The sequence below is a fragment of the Bombyx mandarina genome, chromosome 18 (genome assembly GCF_030267445.1).
Source record: "Bombyx mandarina strain Sakado chromosome 18, ASM3026744v2".
Classification (NCBI taxonomy): domain Eukaryota; kingdom Metazoa; phylum Arthropoda; class Insecta; order Lepidoptera; family Bombycidae; genus Bombyx; species Bombyx mandarina.
In genome coordinates this window covers 2761016-2782373 of record NC_143224.1, presented here as the reverse complement: position 1 = coordinate 2782373, position 21358 = coordinate 2761016, and the positions used below count along the sequence as shown (strand labels likewise).

The following is a 21358-nucleotide window of genomic DNA, read 5'->3' as shown; positions in this document are numbered from 1 at the left end:
ACCTTTTCGTGAGTTCTGTCTCATGCGAGATTTGGATGCTGGTTGTTGAGCGACAGGAGGTTTTAGTCGGTTCGACTTCCGCCCTCCACTGGGGATGGAGGGAGGAAGGCCGGGCGATTTCCTCCTGCCAAAAAAATAATAATAACTTAATATTCAAATATATTATATTTATCAAATAGAAGTGTTGCGTCGATCCATCATCGTCATTATCATCAGTAGAATGAAATCGATTTTTAAATTCAATATAGTGTTTGTCAACCTTTGTAAATTAACAGAGAAAACATATTGGCGACTTATTAAGCACCATCTTTGAGATGCGCTCGCGTGATATTGGAAAACGTATTTGTCAGTATGTTACAAATGCTGTCCAAACAATCGAAACTTGTCTTAATAGTAGTTGGACAATGTATGGTATATATCAAAATGGCCGCGCCAAATGACAAAACGCGATGGAAAGCTAATTCAATTTTTGTGACGTCATTTGGGGCCATTATAAGACACATCTCAGCTATCCAATAATATGCGCCGTGGTGTGTGAGGAAGGATGTTCACGACGACTTGGAGTTAGAAAAAACCAAGAAGTATATGAAGACAGCGTCAGTATGGTTCTTCGTGAAAGCGGCATGACACGACAACTCTGTTGTCGTAGCCATCGTAGATTACATCCCTGACCCTAATGACAGGAAAAGTAACAACAGCCGCCACCCCAACATGTCCTCTCGAATTCTCTCCGTCCACTCTCGACGCTTTTATATACTCCAAGCACCGGTCACCGTTCTTTCAAGAGTTCGACGTGCAACTTAACCTATACGACACTCAGTGGCTCGCCGGATCTTCCCAGTAGATCGCGATTCCGATCCGGTGATAGATTCAGCGAAGCACTGCCCGAGCTTTTGCTGCTTTTGCACATATTAATAAACTCTTGCAGACTGAGTCTCGTGAGTTCGCCTACCAAACCTAGCGTAGCTGGAATCACCGCTAAAGCTTCCAGTGATTAGGTAAAGAAAACAAAAACGTGCAGAATTAAAGAAATAATTAAAGCCATGCTTCGAATCCATCATAGGTTCTCGAGGTCACTGGTAGGTAGCTATATTAATAAATAATTGAATGTTGATTCATTATACGCCGATATCGGAGTGTACTTAATATATCTGAACTATACTATGTACATTAAAACTGAAAGCCCACTGAGTTTCTCGACGGATCTTCTCAGTGGGTCGCGTTTCCGATCCGGTGGTAGATTCTGCGAAGCACTGCTCTTGCTAGGATCAGTGTTAGCAACTCCCCGGTTTGAGCCCCGTGAGCTCAGCACAGATAATCGTTTTTTAGTTATTAATTAAAATCGTTTACCACTTTGTGTCTAATTACTGGACTCCTAAATAACTTTTAAGTCGATTTTGTAAATTAGTATTCTATCGCATATTTTCTCCGCATCCAAATACATAATATTTTCGTCATTAAAATTTATAAAGCGATTTAAATTCATATAATTAGATTGATATTTATGTGCAATTCACATATACATAAACGCACCGAAAAGTTCCTAATAAGGTTTTTACCATTCCGAAGCAAATGATATTCCGTCGTGAATGCGTTCAGGATTTTTAATTAGACGCCCAGTTTACGTTCACTAGTCGATGTTCGCGGATTTACTTATTAGTTATTGTTGTAGGTATAAAGTTTAGAATGATATGAGGATGTTTTCAAAACAGCTTGTCTCTCGACAAAGGCCACCTCTAAAGATTGCCAATATTCTCTATTTTTGGCCATTCGACTCCAATGCGGGCCGGCTACACTCTTTATTTCATCTTCCCAACGTTCCTTTTTTTTTATTTTTTTATTATTTAGTAATTTATTAAGTTACTTATTAGTAAGAAAAACAGCAATAAAGGCTTATTATTAATATGATTCTTATTATTATGATATGAGGACGTAGCGTGGGTAGGCCTCCCACAAGGTGGACCGATGACCTATTGAGATTCGCGGGAATATGCTGGATGCAAGCAGAGACCTGTCGTTGTGACAAGGCTTGGGGGAGACTTATGTCCAGCAGTGGACATATGTGGGCTGTAAGATAGATAGATTACGTGTTGTCATATTCAAATATTACTATAGCTTTATTTGAGGTTAATTGCACACCGTTCTCTCCGCTGCTGTAACTTTTGTATGGTCAGGATTCAGATTATGAACGATGAAGTTCAGCAGTCGTGACCTAAAGGATAAGACATCCGGTGCATTCGTATCTAGCGATATACCGGTGTTAGAATCCCGCAGGCGGGTACCAATTTTTGTAATGAAATAAGATCTTAACAAATGTTCACGATTGACTTATTCCTTCATCGTGGAACGATGAAGGAATAACATCGGGTAATAAAAATTAAACCCGCAAAATTATCATTTGCGTAATTACTGGTGGTAAGATGTCTTGTGAGTCCGCACGGGTAGGTAGCACCGACCTGCCTAATTTTGCCGTGAAGCAGTAATCCGTTTCGGTTTGAAGGATGGAGCAGCCATTGTAACTATACTGAGACCTTAGAACTTATCAAGGTGGGTGGCGGAATTTACGTTGTAGATGTCTATGGGCTCCACTAACTTTTTAACACCAGGTGGGCCGTGAGCTCAACAACCCAACTAAGAAATAAAAAAAAATTATATTCCTGACTCTATAAAGTATTGAATTTGCTATCCATCCGGCTTTGGAAAAAGCTCCCCGAGCTTTCCCGAGCGATATGACAAGTTCTTCTTCAAACGAGGCTTGTGGAGATTACTTAAGGCTAGGCAGCAGGTTGGCTCTACCCCTGGCTTTGCTGACGTCCTTGGGCGACCGTAGCTACTCACCATTAGGTGGGCCGTGTGCTTGTCTGCCTATAAGGGCAATAAAAAAAATGAGCCCATATTTCTTCTTATTTTAATCATCATAATATTTGTCCTATCTGCGGAAATGTATGTGTACTTTATATTGATTTTCTGTGTATGTAGTTACTTATTTATCTTGTAATAGTATTTTTGTTTTTAATATTTTCAACAAACAAAATTATTGAATTCAATATTAACCATGAATATTTATGAAAATACATTTAAAAAATACACTAGCGGATTATATTTTATGTATGTTTTCCACGTGTCTTGGTTTTTTCACCAGCTACGCCCATGTGTGTGTGTGTGTGGCGGTGTAAATATTATACTTTATGCAAACATACTTTGACTATTATGGGTAAATTAGAACTCGTGTTTTAGTATGTGTCAATTTGTTATATGTCATTGAAACGTATCCGTTCTAAGTTCATTTTGTTAACAGACTTTAAAAACGAATAGGTTATCAAATTCGACAGTATTTTTACGTGTTGCCACAGAACTTTTTTCTTCGGTTCTCCTTCTTTCTCGGTTCCATTAAAAATTATCAAGATTTGACAGGTAATGTTTGAGTTATCTAAATATTAATACGTGAAGCAAAAACTTTGTATCCCTTTTTACGAAAATTGCGTGGACGGAGGAGTATGAAATTTTCCACACTTATAGAGAACATGGAGAAGAAGTGCAGAATGCTAATTTTTTTTTAAGTAATGCTTTAAAAATATATTAAATCAATAAAGAAAACATTACTTAAACTACCATGTATTTGAGTCTCCTAAAAGCACCGTTAATGGATCAGGAGGATCCGTGATGACGTGCTTTGGGCGACGTCGACGGTTTACCAAACGGTCTACAGGATCGGGTATGTAGTTTCCGGCGGCCACGACAAGAGGGTTCTCATGTCGTGCCGTCTTCTCAAAGTGGCGCAGCGATGCCGACTGTAGATACTTACTGACGGGGTCGAGCTCCAGGTCATCGTGGAGGTCCACGTTCCTCTGGAACCATGGTGCTCCGACGGCTATCCTGCAGAATCGGGATTGTATAACCTGAAGGGGTTTCAAGTTGGTGCGGGCCGCGTGAGCGAGCACTACGCTTGCATACGTCATGACGGGGCGTATGCAAGTTTTGTAGAGGGTTACCTTGTTACGGAGGGACAGTTTGCTTCGTCTACAAAGCATTGGGTAGAGTCGTCCTAGTATAAACGCGGCGCGATCGCGTACCGTTTTTACGTGGGGACGGAATGTCATACCTCTGTCGAGGGTGACGCCTAGGTATTTGACCTTCGGGGCCCACGGTATGGGCTGGTCAAAGAGAGTGATGGGGCTAACGGCGGAGGTGTTTACGCGCCTATTGGGGAGTGGGGTGCTCGAAGTGGTATTCGGTGCATGTATTTGACACACACACACACATTTAAATAGTCTTTGTTTATGTCAAACTTTTGTTATTGCTTATAAGTCTGTGGTCAAATTGAGAATAGATTAAATATTGTTTGTCTTTATTAATATTTGTCTAAAGTGTATTTTTGGCGAATTCTATGATTATAGAAGTATAATAGTCTTTAAAAATAGAATCATAATACTGTACAAAGTATTATGATTCTACTATACTAGATACTAGCACTAGTCGTTATTAATGCATATTTAACTGACGTCAACTACACTGTGATAATCGCATTATATTTTGTTGAAGTCGGATTCCTCTTTTGGTTAAAATTTTCTATTTATACCTCAATCGCTTTTGATCACCAGGAGATCGGGTTCTGTTCCCGGTCAGTGGGGCTATTATTGAGAACGATAGGGTACTTATTGTTGGATACACTCGTATGGGCTTCGAGCTTATGATTAAAGCGGATGTTCATGTTTCAGTGCCTCAACCGGTCTGGCTCCGGTAACAACTTAACGTCAGACAGGCCCAGGCTCATTTGCCTTTGTGAATGAAACTTCACGAGTACATACCATCAATAACAATTAATTCTCGATATTCGAAGCAAAAAGTCGTATATCTATGATTTCAAATCAAACATCCGAAATTATATTTAGTTCTAATATAGTCTATAGCGAACATTTTTAGGTCTTTAATTTCCCAGAAAGAGAGAATCAAAACGAGATAGAAAGAGATGGGCAACTTTTTTGGAAGGTATATTCCTTTATGGTTCTTTATGTCAAGAATTGCTTGGTCTGGGTAGTACGTCACGCTCATTACGGTAAACGGGTCATCGACGATCGATGGCATTAAAGATGCATACAGCATCGATCGAGGCCCACTTATTTGTGTCACGTCATAGGATATTATTATATCTACTTTGGGTCAGACGGTCATATTTTTTTTTGCTTACGTGGTTGGACGAGCTCACCAACCGTACTCGTCGAACTCGACAAAGAGTTCGACGTGCAACCTAACTTATGCATGAGCCCGCTAAGCTTCTCGCCGGATCTTCTCAGTGGGTCGCGATTCCGATCCGGTAGTAGATTCATTCGCGAATCAGCTGCTCTTGAGTTGTTGGGTCTCCTTCGGAGGCGCTCGGGCAGCTGTTGGCAAATCCCACGCATCGTGGCTGAGCCTTTGTTCGCCCACCTGTCCTGGTGAAACAGGAGAACTCATTCCTTCAATTACAAAAAAAAAAGAATCACACCACCACAAGAATTTAGAATCCGAGATTTTAATATGGAGACATCAATTATCACACGCCGTCCAAATTCAACATGGGGCATTATTCCAGAAATGATAAAACTCACCAAACAAGACGTTAATCGTTCATTATTATTATTGATCCCTATAATTAGTCAGCTAAATGATTGACTGATTTAATACCTAAAGCTTTCTGATAGCTTAGTTGCGATAAAATTAACATTTAAAGCATAATTACTTAAAATCAATCGATAAAGAAGTAATGATATAAATATGCAATGAATCGGTTTTCTTCATACCCACTTTCCCTTATAAGTTGTTGGCCCAGATACTCTAATGATAGGCTCCGAAAACCTACTAGACTTGATCGATCGATAGCCTTCATGTGTTCCGATGTTTGGACTAGCTTGAAGGGTTATTAAACTTCCATTTGATTGAATGACCAATGTGTTACGAAAATGTGAGTACCTACTCTGTTTTCGCGGGTCCCAGATGTACCCCATCCGCATCACTGCCAAACTTCAAGATACTATCAGTTCATTCTTTGTCAATTGACGTATAAAAGTCAAGACATATTTTTATACAAAAACAGTCACAAATATCACAATATTCAAATGCTGACGACTAACACACTGTAGCGTCAATTTAACGCCAAGAGGGCCATGAACTCGTTCAGTTATATAAGCAATAAAAAAAGTATTAAACTTGCTAAAGAATCTTTAATCTAATCGTTAACAATCTTTTCCTTTGAAGGATATTCATTTAGATTTATGCTAGTTGCAAATATTAGTACGATTTATTTGATGTATGATTGAGTAGCGGTTTTTTTTTTCAAATGATTTTTTTTCTTACCCAAGATTATTTAAGTCTTGTGTATCATTAAAATTTTCAGAAACCTATAAACATTTAAAGCTGAAAATTCTTTATTGCTTTGTGAAGTATCTTGAAGTGCATCCACGAGGCAGTGTCACGGTCAATTCCAGGTGCAATCGATAAACCTCGGGGAAAAGGAGGTGAGGAGGCTCGAAGGCGCGAATGATAAGAGCGTATAAGTACATCTTTATTTTATAATACGATAGTAAAAATTCTTTCTAAACACGTTTTTGGTCAGTGTATCATGATGATAGTATGCTGTTCGAGCAGTTAACAGAAGGAGCGGGTCTTGGAAGGAGTAGGAATGAGGAGGAGAAGGAGGAAAAATTATTAGTAGGAATTGCTTAACAGTCATTAATACTATTTTATTATTCAATAAATCAGTTAATATTGTAGCGGTAACGGTCGTAGAACAAAAGATATTTTACAGACGGCCAAATCGCCCTAACGACATTTTCAAAATGTTATGTTAAGTTCAGATTAATGGCCGTGGGGGTAGCGAAGTTGCTGCAACGGCCGCAACGCACCATCGCGGTCACGGTCATCCGTGGTTATCGCACCATCTCTTTCGAGGCAGCGTGTGTACTGGCTGGGACGCCGCCTTGGGTCCTGGAGGCGGAGGCGCTCGCCGCTGAGTATCAGTGGCGGGCTAATCTTCGTGCCCGGGGCGTGGCGCGTCCCAGCCCCAGGGTGGTCAGAGCGCGGAGGGCCCAATCTCGGCGGTCCGTGCTGGAGTCATGGTCCAGGCGGCTGGCCGATCCTTCAGATTAATAACATTCGGACTGTCACCTACCGAGCAATTTCATCCTCTCGATGGAAGTTTTTGTGAAAATATGTATTTTTTTATTTTTTTTTATTGCTTGTTGGATGAGTTCACAGCCCACTTGGTGTTACGTGGTTACTGGAGCCCATAGACATCTACAACGTAAATGCGCCATTCACCTAGAGATTTAAGTTCTAAGGTCTCGGTATAGTTACAACGGCTGCCCCATGCTTCAAACCGAAACGCATTACTGCTTCACGGCAGAAATAGGCAGGTTGGTGGTACCTTCCCGTGCTGACTCATAAGAGGTTCTACCACCAATAAAAACGGAAAATGGAATCATATGTAATATAATTTTATTCGCATGTAGAACTCCCGTTAAGGGACTATACTACTGTGTATGTGTATGTAATGAAATGTATGGTGGTAGAAAAGCGGTTTGGTAGGTAATAAAGAGGTATTCGAACCTGAACTTCGTCAAACAATCACATGTGAAAGAAAATATAAGGAATATTCTGTAGAATAGGCAGATATTCAAAGTCTCTTCACGTATGTGAGATTAGGAAATTGGAATAAAAATTACTCACAAAGTAACAGCGAAATTTAACCATAAAAAGTGTTTATGGTTAAATTTCACGGATCATTTAGAACGTCGCATCTACGGAGGGACTGGATTACTTTGCTGGTGGTAGGGCATCTTGTAAATCCGCACTGATTCGCAACAATAGGCAGGTAGGAGGTGGTTCCTGCCTATTTCTGTCGTGAAGCAGTACTGCGTTTTGTTTGAATGGTGGGGCAGCCTTTGTACTGTAATTTAGAATTCATGTCGACATTTACCATACGTTCAGAGGGCAGCTCGTAACTAATATTTCTTGTTTCTAGAATGCTCTAATATAAAAGGAAGTGGTCACTAAGTACTCTTCAACTCCAGACCACGATGTGTGTATGTGTGGTGATACATAACCCGTAGTCATATTTTAGGGCTACAAAGACAAATCATTCACGATGGCAAATCTGTTATTTTTTTATTTTTTTTCTGTTCTTATAAATGTTTATCACAGACAAGAGAACTTTGATTTTAAAAGAAAACGAAATTTACATATACGATTGTAATTTATATTCAATATTAAACGAAGCTAATAATTTGATATTACTTATTATGTTACTTATGATCGTAAATTTTTAAACTATTTTAAAAGAAAACAATATGGGATCTCCATCTAGTATTGAAATAGTCAAACTCTTGCATCGTTGATTTCTATAACTTTACAATCATTACTCTACAAGCTCTACAAACTCTACCTTATTCACGCGAAGGTAAAATATTTTCTAACCAACAAAAACATAGTTATCAGAATGAAGCTGATAGTTTTACGCATTACCAACAGATGGCAGTCTTTTTTTCAATTAGTACGAGTATTAGACAACAGATGCCGTAACTTAACTTATACCCATGGAGTTAATAAGAGAATAGTAACTCTATGCTTATACCCAATCGACTTAATTCGATGACTATGTCTCCGGATATGCTTTTAGAATCTTTATTATCTAGTTCTGAGTCCTTCCCGTGCCTTAGACAATATTATTTAAGTTAATAAGTTAAAATAACGTTAATAAGTTAAATTTAAGTAAAAATGAGTATATACTCAAAAGTTTTAACTTGTTTTCGACGCGACGCAAGCGTGCATTACAGTTTCAGAGCCATTATTTTAATATAGTAGAATATTCCAGAATTAAATCATACTGTCCAAAGCCTCGCTGAGGGGAAATCATTTCATTGATGAAGTTCTCCGAAGACAGTTACACTGCTAAAGGATTTGTGCAATCGGATTATGAATATATCCTTGTGTTGCGGTTCTAATTAAGGTATACATATATGTAGCAAAATTTCCCCTCTTACTTATATCACCCCTCTATGTATCCTCGTGACTAAACCGTTGAGTTCTCCCACCCGCCCTAGATAAGCGACAAGATCTAAGAAGTAGTCGCGACCCTTGGGTCCCAAACAAAAGAAATGGTATACAATAAAATGTTTTCGACTGACAGGTTACGCATGTCTTCGTGGCTAAAACCAAAAAAAAAAAGAAATGATCATAGAGTAGATGGAAAAACAAAATTTACCTAATATTAAGCTACCTGATGCTATCAAAAAAGACAAATTATTTTTATTTAAAAATAACTTGAAAAACATATTCACCTTAAGATCTAATCCTAATACACAGTTAACGATTTTTTAAATGATAAATCATTATGTTTATTTTAAATTCGCTTCTTTCTGTTCTTTGTTTTCGTTTTATGACCTAAATAACTAATTCTTATTCAATTAATTTATTTGTTGTTTGATATTTTAATTAATTAATATATTTACTGACAGCATTTAATGTAAATAATTTTAAATAATTTTTGCACGCCGACCTGGTTGAAACACGCTGTTCTATAAAATAACTATCAACAACTTTGTAAACCGTGTTTTAGCTAATAAAGTTTGATTTGATTTGATTTTAAAAAACTTACGGGCAATAATTCAGAATCACCATTATAAATTGATCTAAAACTCTAATCGGGATATCTAGGATTCGAAAACAGAAAATTGCTTAGATGGATATATAAGCTCACAACCCATCTAGAGTTAAATGGTTACCGGAACCCATACACATCTACAACGTAAATGCAGCCACTCACCCCGAGACATGAGTTCTAAGGTCTCAGTATAACTGCTGCCCCACCCTTCAAACCGAAACGTATTACTCCTTCACGGCAGAAATAGGCACGGTGGTGGTACCTACCCGTGCGGACTCACAAGACGTCCTACCACCAGTAATTACGCAAATTATCCTTATTCCTTCACCGTGGAAGTCAATCGTGAACATTTGGGAAGTACGTATTTCGTTATAAAAATTGGTACCCGCCTGCGAGATTCGAACACCATTGCATCACTCGATACGAATGCACCGGACGTCTTATCCTTTATCCTTTGGCCATGACGACTTCAGTAAACTCTACTCGTAGTCAGTAAAATGTTAAAAAATCTAGTAGAAATATAATATTAGACCCGCAATTGTTAATCGTTGAACCTAACGCCTTCGAGTTCGTCAGTTACTTAACGCATTAGCTAATCTAATGACAGTTGATGTCATCGCTAATATGATATGCTGACCATAAACAGTCGGTGATTCATAGTACGTGCCCGGCGTTGCCTGTAACTTTTTCTATAGAAAGTTATCGATTTTTTATTTAAGGGTACATTATGTAACGAAGGTACTTAATTAGATAATCTCACTAAAACGACTGAGTTGAAGAATGAGATATTTTTACACGCCATTATTAGCTTGCTATGTGGGTTTGCTTGATGTAACGGAATCTTCAACGACTGGAAAGTCATTTTCACCGACTATGTATACCTAAGACTTAATTGCAGACGCATCAAGGATTAATGACGGTACATTTATTTTATAATATCCTAACCAATAACAAGATGAAGTTAATTGTTAGTTCGATTTACTATCGTCAGTACCTAGTATAATATTTGTTTTTTTTTTTTTAATTATACATATATTTTTTATTTAAGCCGTATACATTTTTATGATATCGTAAGTTCGTAGAAACTGTATGTTGTGATCCCATATTTGCAGCTTACAGTATTTTGGTAAGGAAGGGTTATCGGTGGCTTGGAGACGTTTTCCGTTTCACCAGGTCAAGTGAGTGAGCACGGACTCAGCTAGAAGGTACCCACGGAATTTGTTAGCAGCTACCCCGAACGCTTCTGGAAAATACCAAACAACTCGCATCTGGGGCCCTACCTTGAAGTCTTATAGCAGGTCAACTTTGACCGGGGTTTTATCGGTTTCTATAAAGTTCATGGTAGGGCCCCTGCTTCGTGAATACATTTGGTATGAAAAGTTGTTGCGTACTTCATTATCTTGCTTTGTTCGTTCATTTTGAAAGAGGCCTTTAAAAATAATTGGGTGCCATTTGAATCTTACACTATATGTTTGTCGCATAGATAATAAATGTATATATTAATACGTGAAGCAAAAACTTTGTATCCCTTTTTACGAAAATTGCGCGGACGGAGGAGTATGAAATATTCCACACTTATAGAGAATATAGAGAAGAAGTGCACAATGCTAATTTTTTTTTTAAATAATGCATAAAAGATTAAATCAATAAAGAAAACATTACACACACTACATACCATGTATTTGACGCACACACGCATGCATACTATTTATTGTCAAACTTTTGTTCTTGACGTCTGTTGTCAAATTGAGAATAGATTAAATATTGTTTGTATTTGTTAATATTTTTAAAGTGTAGTCTTGACAAAATTTGTGATTATAGAAGTACTAGCGACCCGCCCTCGCTTCGCTTCGGAAACTAAAACACACATGAAAGAAAAAAAAAAAAAAAAAAAAAAAAAAAAAAAAAAAAAAAAAAAAAAAAAAAAAAAAAAAAGTAGCCTATGTTCATCAGGGACAATGTCGGCTTCTAATGGAAAAAGAATTTTTCAAATCGGTCCAGTAGTTTCGGAGCCTATTCGAAACAAACAAACAAACAAATCTTTCCACTTTATAATATTAGTATAGATAAAATACAATCATAATAGTGTACAAACTTACAATTCCAATTAATTGTAGTCGAATTTTGACTACTGCGGGACCTCTAGTACTATATTAAAAGTCATATCAAGTGCACTACCAATTCTTTGTACGTGTGTGTGTGCTATTTTGTGCCACGTCACTCCATTCAGTCTTCGAGTATACGTAATTTGATTATTTCTACCACACCGAAGTGTAGCATGTAGCTAATATCGAGATGCAATTTATCCTACTAGCTGCAGGATATTAAAGATTCATTAAATATTGACTGATTACAATCAAAGCGGTACTAGTAAACGTGGTCTAAAAAAATATAATGATGTCTATAGGTTCTGAAGTCACTTAACAGTAAGCGGATCGTAAGCTCATACAACTACGCAATAAAGAAACGATTGATTTAAAAATCGGATATTGTCAGCAAACAGCATCGTGTTCAATTATTATGCATGAAAAAAGATAAATTTATTATTTCACAAAACACAAACAGGGAAGCTTTGCCGATGAGTATTTCAAAGTTTCAAGATACTACTTTATCAAGTTTATTTTTGAATAATATTGATGTCGGTTCCATACCAACTTTTTCTGGAAGTTTATTTCAGGGAGTTGTCACTTACTTTAGGATTTTCCCAATAAAGTAGCTTAAAGTAGAAATGCTATGCTATACTTATTAATAAAATAATAAGTTCCTCCAGTAAGGAGAACTTTGTTTTTGCGCACCCATATCAAAAGATACGAATGGTCTTATGTTTTATGAAACATCATCATCATGTTCTTAATGACTTTTCGGTCAATGAATAAGCCACACAATAATAATTCAACTATCGTCAAGTTTTTAAATTGTCAAAATTGCATATTAACTACTGAATTGGATAAATTAGAAAACTTTGAATTTGTTCGCTAGTGAGTACTAGATCAATGAGACAAGAGTTAGCTATATAAAACTGTCTAAACAAATAAATATTTGTAGACGTTATAAAGTTCAATAGGAGCATTAAATGTCTTTTCTGGAGACAAAAAAATTGTTTATTAAAATTCTTTAAAATTTTTCACTCGTCTGTAAAGCGCTGGGAAAAATATTTATTTGAATTGAGTTAGTATTTGTGAAGAAGACACGTGAGTTTTACGTGATGTAGAACTCCAATAAGATTATTCTTTCCAATTGGCACACATCAAACAAACGCAGCCGTAGTTCCAATATACAGGTAACGCCATCTATTGATGATTACAGTGTGTTATGCATTTCATTGGGTAACTGGTAAACTATGTTAAAAGGCAATTTTAACACATATTCATTAAAAAAACAACAACAACTGTATTTACAAGATGTTTTATTACAAAAAATCGTACAAAATGTTCGGTAGCTCAATCAATAGTTTTTAGTCGACCGCGGCTGAAATTAAACCTTGTTCAGTTGAGATACAGACTACAATATACAACGGTGCAGATTCGAGATACGAAAACAAAATAACTCCAAGAGATCACACGAAATATCAATCAATCTTTGTCCTGAAATCGTTTCAATTCGTAGCAATACCAGATTAGTGTGTTTTATCTTTTTATACATTTATTTAATAAAATTCTTTGTGTTGCCATTAAATTGAATATATTTTTGGATAAAAGAAAATGTGAGTACTATATTTTACTATAGACAATCCTTTTAGTAAATGTAGTATGTCATTTTTAGAATCGAAATAACGCTAGTGATCACATATTTAAAAAAAAAAAGGATGGCTTTTTTTCTCAAACAGAGAATTTAGGTACCATAAACAGTAATTTAGTTTATCTAAGCATTTATAAGTTACTAGCGACCCGCCCTCGCTTCGCTTCGGAAACATTAAAACACACATGAAACAAAAACAAAAAAATTAAAAAAAAGTAGCCTATTTTCATCAGGGACAATGTCGGCTTCTAATGGAAAAATAATTTTTCAAATCGGTCCAGTAGTTTCGGAGCCTATTCGAAACAAACAAACAAACAAATCTTTCCTCTTTATAATATTAGTATAGATATACAAAAGTATTGAAAATTATGAGATAATAGTGATGCAAATATTGCGAATACGAACTGTATTTAGTATTCCTACGAATCGAAATACGTGACGTCTTTTGGGCATTTATTGCACTTTATATCAAAATGTGAACGCACCCTCTTAAACTTTATGTAAATGGTTTAAAAACATCGAAACCTCCATTAACTATTCACATAGAGTTATAATCTCGCACCCCTTAAAACTAACTTAAAATTAAATCACATATATTTATTTGACTAACATACAGAGAACCCATGCGATGCCATTTACAAAAAAAAAAGAATCATTTATTAATCACTCGATTGTATGTACACCAAAAACTAACAGAGTTGTGGTTCGAAGTACTCAAAAGGCTAGATTTGCTTTTGCAAGCCATCCCACAATGTACCCGCATTGCAACTGTTCCCATTTACGTACCCTTTGATACGGATTCAATCAATCGAGCGACGTGATTCATTCTTTACCATCCGTGTTTGTGTGCGAGGAAGCCGTGCGAGTGAATATCGTGTCCGATTGCGCTGCCCAAGTGTGCGTGGGCGCCGATGACGGATTTCACATAAGGTACAGCCACTGGAGCGGGTACTGGTACCGCAACAGGCTTGGGTACCGCCACTGGGTACGGAGCGGGGACTGGTACTCCGACCTAAGGAAAGGTATCGATTCATTAAATAATTATTTACCGTCCTTCAATTTTATTATACATTTCCCCAAGCAAATGGAGAGTTTTAAGCCAAAAATAAGTAAGTCGCTTCTGGCCCTCTTTATGTTTTGTTTTATCGTCTTAGTGATTTAGTTGTGTACCAACCCGACCTAAATAAGTGACAAACTTATTTGATACTACAGCAATAATAGCACCGTCCAATGCTGGTGTATTTTCCTGATTGAACTTTTTAAATGATACCGTGGAAAAATAAGCAGGAATATACTTTGATTTTTTTTCCTACCTAAGCTTGCCTTGAGAGGCTATTTCAGCGGATATACTTTGAGGTAGAAATGTCGTAAACTAAAAGTAATAACTCGGAAAAAAAAAATACTAACTTGTTTGACAACGGGTACGGGTACTGCATGAGGTACGGGTACCGGTACGGGCCTGTCGACTGGTACGGCGACGTGCTTCTCAACGGTTACTGGGTAAGGTCTGGGGACGGGTACGGCGTAGGGGCGGTCCACAGGGTAAGGTACGCCAACCTGAAATAATATTTTTGTATAAAAATTGTGATTTTTTTACATTTAGACCTATTGTAATCTCCAAAGCCCGACCATGTAGAAAATATATCTTTGAAACTAACAAAATCCAAGGCGTTTGGACTAACACATATCGGCTCAAAATATTTATAAGCATTTCTATTTACGCATTTAATTTAATTTTTTATAGTATTTAATCTTCCATGGAATTAAGAGTGAGCACGTATTAGGTATGATTTAAGACAGAGGTAAACAGTCATCAAAGGCACTGAAACAAACTAATAAATGATCGCCAGACTCAAAAAAACACTCACTCTGACGGGGTATGGCACAGGTCTGTCGACGGCAACAGGGTACGGAGCTGGAACGGGTACTCCGACGTGTCTAGTTATAGTGGTGTGCACATTAGCTCCAATAATAGCTCCTCCGGCACCCTCGGCGGCGATCACACCGGCGCCATAAGGACCAGCGATAGCAGGACCGGCGATGGCAGGACCAGCAATGGCATGACCAGCAATGGCATGACCAGCAATGGCATGACCAGCAATGGCATGACCAGCAATGGCATGACCAGCAATGGCTGGGCCGGCTAATCCGTGGGCGCCGAAAGCCGGGCCAGCATGGACAGCGATGCCCGAGCTCAACCCGTGGCCGTAAAGATCAGCATAGTGACCCAGGAGTCCGCTGCGCTTCTGAATGGTTTTACTGGGTTCAGGGTCGCCGAGAACCGAAGCAACCACGAAAAGAACTGCAACCTGTAACAATAGACAAGGTCAATTTTGAAATTAAATTTCGAATCAAAATTTTGCGTGAATCAGCGTATTCGGAACCCACTAATAATTTTTTTTTGCTCAGATGTGTGTTAAGTGATTACTGGCCCATAGACATCTACAACGTAAATGCGCCACCCACCTTGAGATATAAGTTCTAAGGTCTCAAGTATTTGTCACAAGTAAGGTGGGTGGCGCATTTACGTTGTAGATGTCTATGGGCTGCAGTAACCACTTAACACCAGGTGGGCTGTGAGGTCGTCCTCTCATCTAAGCAATAAAAAAAAAGGATTTGTTTTTGTCGATACACTAATTTTAGTTCTATTATAGAATAGTTCGATAGTGATAATTTTAATTAGGGCTCACATCATTAACGTCTTTAAGTAGTTACTATAACCTACAGACATCTTAATGAGCAAGAGTTCTACCCTTAAAATCGAAAGGTATGAATACTTAGCGACAGATATATAACAGCGATACCTACCCGTGGAGGCTTACAAAACAATATCTATCCAAGTATCTATTTAATTTGGATTGTAAAAAATCGGCATGATAAAACAATGCATTTAACAGAATATATTTCTCATAGCTGTGATCTATCAGAACAATGATCGTTTCCCATGGATTGCCAGACTAATCTGTCAACATATATCTTATGTGTTCTTTTGTTCTTAGCCTGAGATTTAACCATAATGTCTATAAAATAGTAGGTATGTTAAGAAAATAAGTTTTGTTCATTATAACGTCAAAAGTGCTATTAATACAGAAAAAAGGAATAAAATGTAATATTTTGATCCTTCTGGTACCCATTTGAAAATCTCAATTTTGAGTGTAAATGTATTTAATAATAACATGCAAAACATAGATAGTATAAGAAACACCCATAGAAAAAACAGAAGAAATCCTTCCTATGGCGCTTAGTGGATATACTACTGGAGATTCACTGGTGGTAGGACCTCTTGTGAGTCCGCACGGGTAGGTACCACCGCCCCGCCTAGTTCTGCCGTGAAGCAGTTATGCGTTTCGGCTTGAAGGGTGGGGCAGCCGTGGTAACTATACTGAGACCTTGTAACATATACCTCAAGGCGGGTGGCGCATTTACGTTGTAGATGTCTATGGGCTCCAGTAACCACTTAACACCAGGTGGGCTGTGAGCTAGTCCACCCATCTAAGAAATAAAAAAAATAAAAAAACTGGCCCTAGCAAGAGCATTGCTTCGCAGAATCTACCACCGGATCGGAATCGCGACTCACTGCGAAGGTCCGGCGAGAGCTCAGTGGGCTGTGTCTATGAGTTAATTTACTCGTCGAGCTGTTCGTCGCAAGCGACGGGTTCAGCAAGGACGGTGACCGGACGAAACTTATGTTCGCCTTATTGCAGTACGAGAAATTTAGACCAAACGGAAATAAGATAAACGTCTAAGATCTTGTCTATTGAGATGTTATATTGATCATGCTTTGCAAATCGATTAAGAGTTTTCCTCAGACGTCATATTGGTCAAAAAGGGAGGTAAGTGTAAAAAAATAAATACAATAGGATTCTACATCGTTAATGTCGCGGCCCAAAAGCGAGAACGAAAGCAAAATTTGTTTACATCGACCGGCAAAAGTACAATGTAATGCGTGCATGTTGCATACATTATGCCTTTACGGTGTATCGAATAATGATCACTTTTACCTCTCTGCGTGATATGACTTCATTCATTCATTAAAATGCAGCGTCGGACAGAAACGAAATTCGGTTCGTGATGTGAAACGCTAAGTTCGGATTGACTGGGAACGATTGCATACGTAAACGCATACGCTTAATAAGTTAAGTAAATAAATAGATTTTGGGCTTCGTTTGGGGGATTTGAGAGGCACCCGTTTGGTCCAAGAGCAAATTTTTGTCTGGCGATAATTGGCATTTATTAACCGTTTTCTATTAATCTCATAATTTACTTATTTAAAGATTAACTAAATGATGATTAACTAGATTTTTTTTGATAACGCCATCTTGTTGTGTCCTTAAAGCGGTTAGTTGCCCTCAATTAAAAAAAATAGTATTATTATTCGCCAATAGATGTCGGGAAGAGTCATAAAGTGAAAACACGAATAAAAGAACATTTTCTGGAAATAAATCGTAGCTAGATCGATTTATCGCCCCCGAAATCCCCTGTATACTAAATTTTATGAAAATCGTTGGAGCCGTTTCCGAGATTCATATTATATATATATTAATATATATATATAAGAATTGCTCGTTTAAAGGTATAAGATAAGATAAGATTGGTGGAAGCTTCATTTTAAAAATATTCTTTTATAGATAGTCGGTATTTCAGCATTTGAGTAAGTTTATGAGTTTATTGTAATGTCCCCTATATCTATACGAACACTGAATCTTCAAAATTATTGATGAAAAAGGAGTCAAAGTGATTTTATTTACAAATATACTGATTTTATCGTTATTTGAATTAATATTTGTTATGCTACTTGATATATCTAATATATTTATTACAGGATAGTCAAATTTAGTTAATTGAGAAATTCAGCAATTATTTTCGGACATGTTCTTCGTCAGAAATGGTGCGGTAAGTTCGCGAGCGCTGTACGTCCCAAGTCAATCGTCACAGTAGTTTATCAGGAACTAAACAGAACCTGTCTATTATGTCTATTACGTGATGTGACCATATGTGTCACATGGCTTAGTAATTAGAACGCGTGCGCTCGTGAACTTATTCGCATATTTGTCTTGAATTAAAACGACAATGCCTATTTTACAATGGCGGATCCAGGGGGAGGGTCATGGGGGTCATGACCACCCCCTGAGCTGGGTCCAGGACTTAGGTGGATCACTAATTGAATATAATGATTTTATTTATATATTTTGTCACCATACAGATTTTATGTAACTACATGCCTTCAATATTTAATAAATTGAATATAATGTAATAACTTTGTATAATGGCAAACGTTTGGGAACGAACGCATCTTAATTTGACTATGTGACCCCCTTCTGGCGCCAAAGCTGGATCCGCCCTTGCTATTTTAGCGTATTTTATGTGACGGTTGTTCAAATACTCATTATAATGGCGAACAGAATCATGATCGCGTATTTAGATTAAATAATACTACCTATTTTAAATGGGAGCACAATGACAGTATAAAATGTAATGGAAGAAAGACAATTATATAACTATGGACTCAAAATATATGGGTTTCTTTTGGACGAAAAAAATATCGCATATTGTTCTGTGATGTGACAGAAGTTTTAAGATGATTGAAGGATTACTAGTGGCCCGTAGGCCTTTCCAGTTTCACCAGGACAGGTGGGCAAGCAAAGGCTCAGCCAGCTTTAAGTGATACGAAAAGGCATGATGATAATGTCGTCTACATTTTTAAGGACGGTGACTTCTGTAATAATATATAATGTAAGCTGCATTTGAGGTTTATATTCATATGAATGAAACAAATGAATAATGCTTATGCTTCATCATCCAATACAATTCTGTTCAGACAGTGGAGTTTAACTTTGACAAGGCGATTGGATACTATAGTACTTTGACAAGTTGGGTTGATACTTTAGCGTTTTGTAAAAATGACTTGGACATTAACAAATCAATAAAACAAATGACTGGAATCTAAAATGTCTTTACGATTTGAAGCCAATTAAAATAGAACCACGTTAGATGACAAAGTCGACTGCAAAAATTAGGTTGTGTTAATTTATTATGTGTAGAAGCAGAAAAGTTTTCTTATCATAAGAAGAGTTGAGATAAGCCGTTATCCTGAGGATCGTTAATAAGCTTCATTCGAAGAAAGTACGAGAAACACATTTTAAACTGACTTAAATTACACTAACATCTATCTATCTATCTATATACAAATATAAAAATGAATTGCTGTTCGTTAGTCTCGCTAAAACTCGAGAACGGCTGGACCGATTTGCCAAATTTTTGTCTTGAATTTTTTGTGGAAGTCTAGAGAAGGTTTAAAAGGTAGATAAATATGTTTTTTTTATTGCATTTGTAGGCAGACGAGCATACGGCCCACCTGATGGTGAGTGGTTATCGTCGCCCATGGACTTCAGCAATGCCAGGGGCAGAGCCAAGCCGCTGCCCGCCGTAGAAAATGCTCGGAATTAAATAAAAATAACAAGTTTGCTTTTCCTTTGATGTATCCCCCGTCCGACGAATTCCTTTTGTTTGTTTTAAGTTTATTTTATACTAGCGACCCGCCCTCGCTTCGCTTCGGAAACATTAAAACACACATGAAACCAAAAAAAAAAAAATTAAAAAAAAATTAAAGAAAGTAGCCTATGTTCATCAGGGACAATGTCGGCTTCTAATGGAAAAAGAATTTTTCGAATCGGTCCAGTAGTTTCGGAGCCTATTCGAAACAAACAAACAAACAAATCTTTCCTCTTTATAATATTATATAGTAATAGTATAGACAAAAGCTTAGGTCTTTTATTTATGGATTGAGGCACTACGAAGTTTGCCGGGTTAGCTAGTAATTAAATAAAGAGTTGAAATGATGCTTACAAGTTATTCATTTTGCATCGTGAAAACAACATTACGGACACATGTACCACGTAAATCTCACTGAAGTTAAAATACTACATAGTTTTATTTATTTTATAGACGCATTAATTGTTTACAGTATAATTTAAAAGTTTTTATTTTAATTCGTTTTTATTAAACATTGAATAATAATAACCATTGCGAAAGAAATTTTAATTTTCTCAACTTAATTAATAATTAATTAGCGTCATCTTCAAGAGTGAGTTGCTTATAATTATAAATGATCTATTCATAATTATAAGCAACGGAGAAAACGGAAAGCAAAGGATTAAAAACGAATTTACAAAAAAAAAACAAATTCAATTGGATTATAAGAAGTAATTATTAATACGATTATGCTTAAAATTAAGCTCAAAATAAATTAGCACGCTTAATTATTTTTTTAAAGCACACGAACTTTAAATAAAATGTTAACACTGATTTCCTTACCACTTAATTATATTTAAGAAGCATAAAACATTTAAATTAAATCAACACGTAAAAACACAACTTCGAAGCAATAAAATATGAAAATCTCAAACTTACGAAAACCTTCATTTTTCTTTATATTGGTAGTGGTAACTATTTCACTCTTGGTAGCTGACCGTGTAACACTGGGAGAAGTCAGTGGGCATATGTGAGTAAGTTCCAGTCCCGTTTATATATAAAGCGTGCTACCACTGCCCCACTAGTGGAAGGACACTTCGCTGCAAACATTCAGTACTTTGTCGCGATTATTTTATTGTTTCGACAATTCCATCGATCGGCTAGTCTATATCTATACTAATATTATAAAGAGGAAAGATTTGTTTGTTGGTTTGTATTGAATAGGCTCCGAAACTACTGAACCGATTTGAAAAATTCTTTCACTGTTTGGAAGCCACACTATTCTCGACTGACATAGGCTATAATCTTTTTTGTAAAAAATTAGGGATCCTTACTAAAACTCCAATAATGTAACCCAAGGTGTAAAAAAATTTCCTAAAATATTCTTTAAATCGCGTGGCCTGCGAAAACTATTGATGATAGAATAAAATAATGTACTACGACTTTGTAGAACACGTTATTATTTACAAAAAGTATTGCGACAGCGTATGTCTAACTATTATTATAGTTATG

General features: G+C 36.9%; 1 protein-coding gene across 1 annotated transcript; it reads right to left on the bottom strand.

Moving 5' to 3' along the window:
* Positions 1-13026: 13026 nt before the first annotated feature.
* On the bottom strand, positions 13027-20877 carry LOC114244464 (uncharacterized). Its single transcript, XM_028176302.2, has 4 exons — positions 20786-20877; positions 15244-15684; positions 14783-14932; positions 13027-14387 (listed from the first exon to the last, which is right to left on the bottom strand). Exons 1-4 carry the CDS (start codon positions 20795-20797, stop codon positions 14205-14207), a joined length of 786 nt encoding a protein of 261 aa, XP_028032103.2. The 5' UTR covers positions 20798-20877; the 3' UTR covers positions 13027-14204.
* Positions 20878-21358: the final 481 nt, after the last annotated feature.

Coding starts and splice junctions, on each gene's coding strand:
- LOC114244464 (XM_028176302.2), bottom strand. Junction 14,933..15,243: donor CTGTGCCATACCCCGTCAGA/GTGAGTGTTTTT, acceptor ATATTATTTCAG/GTTGGCGTACCTTACCCTGT. Junction 14,388..14,782: donor CCGTACCCGTTGTCAAACAA/GTTAGTATTTTT, acceptor ACCTTTCCTTAG/GTCGGAGTACCAGTCCCCGC.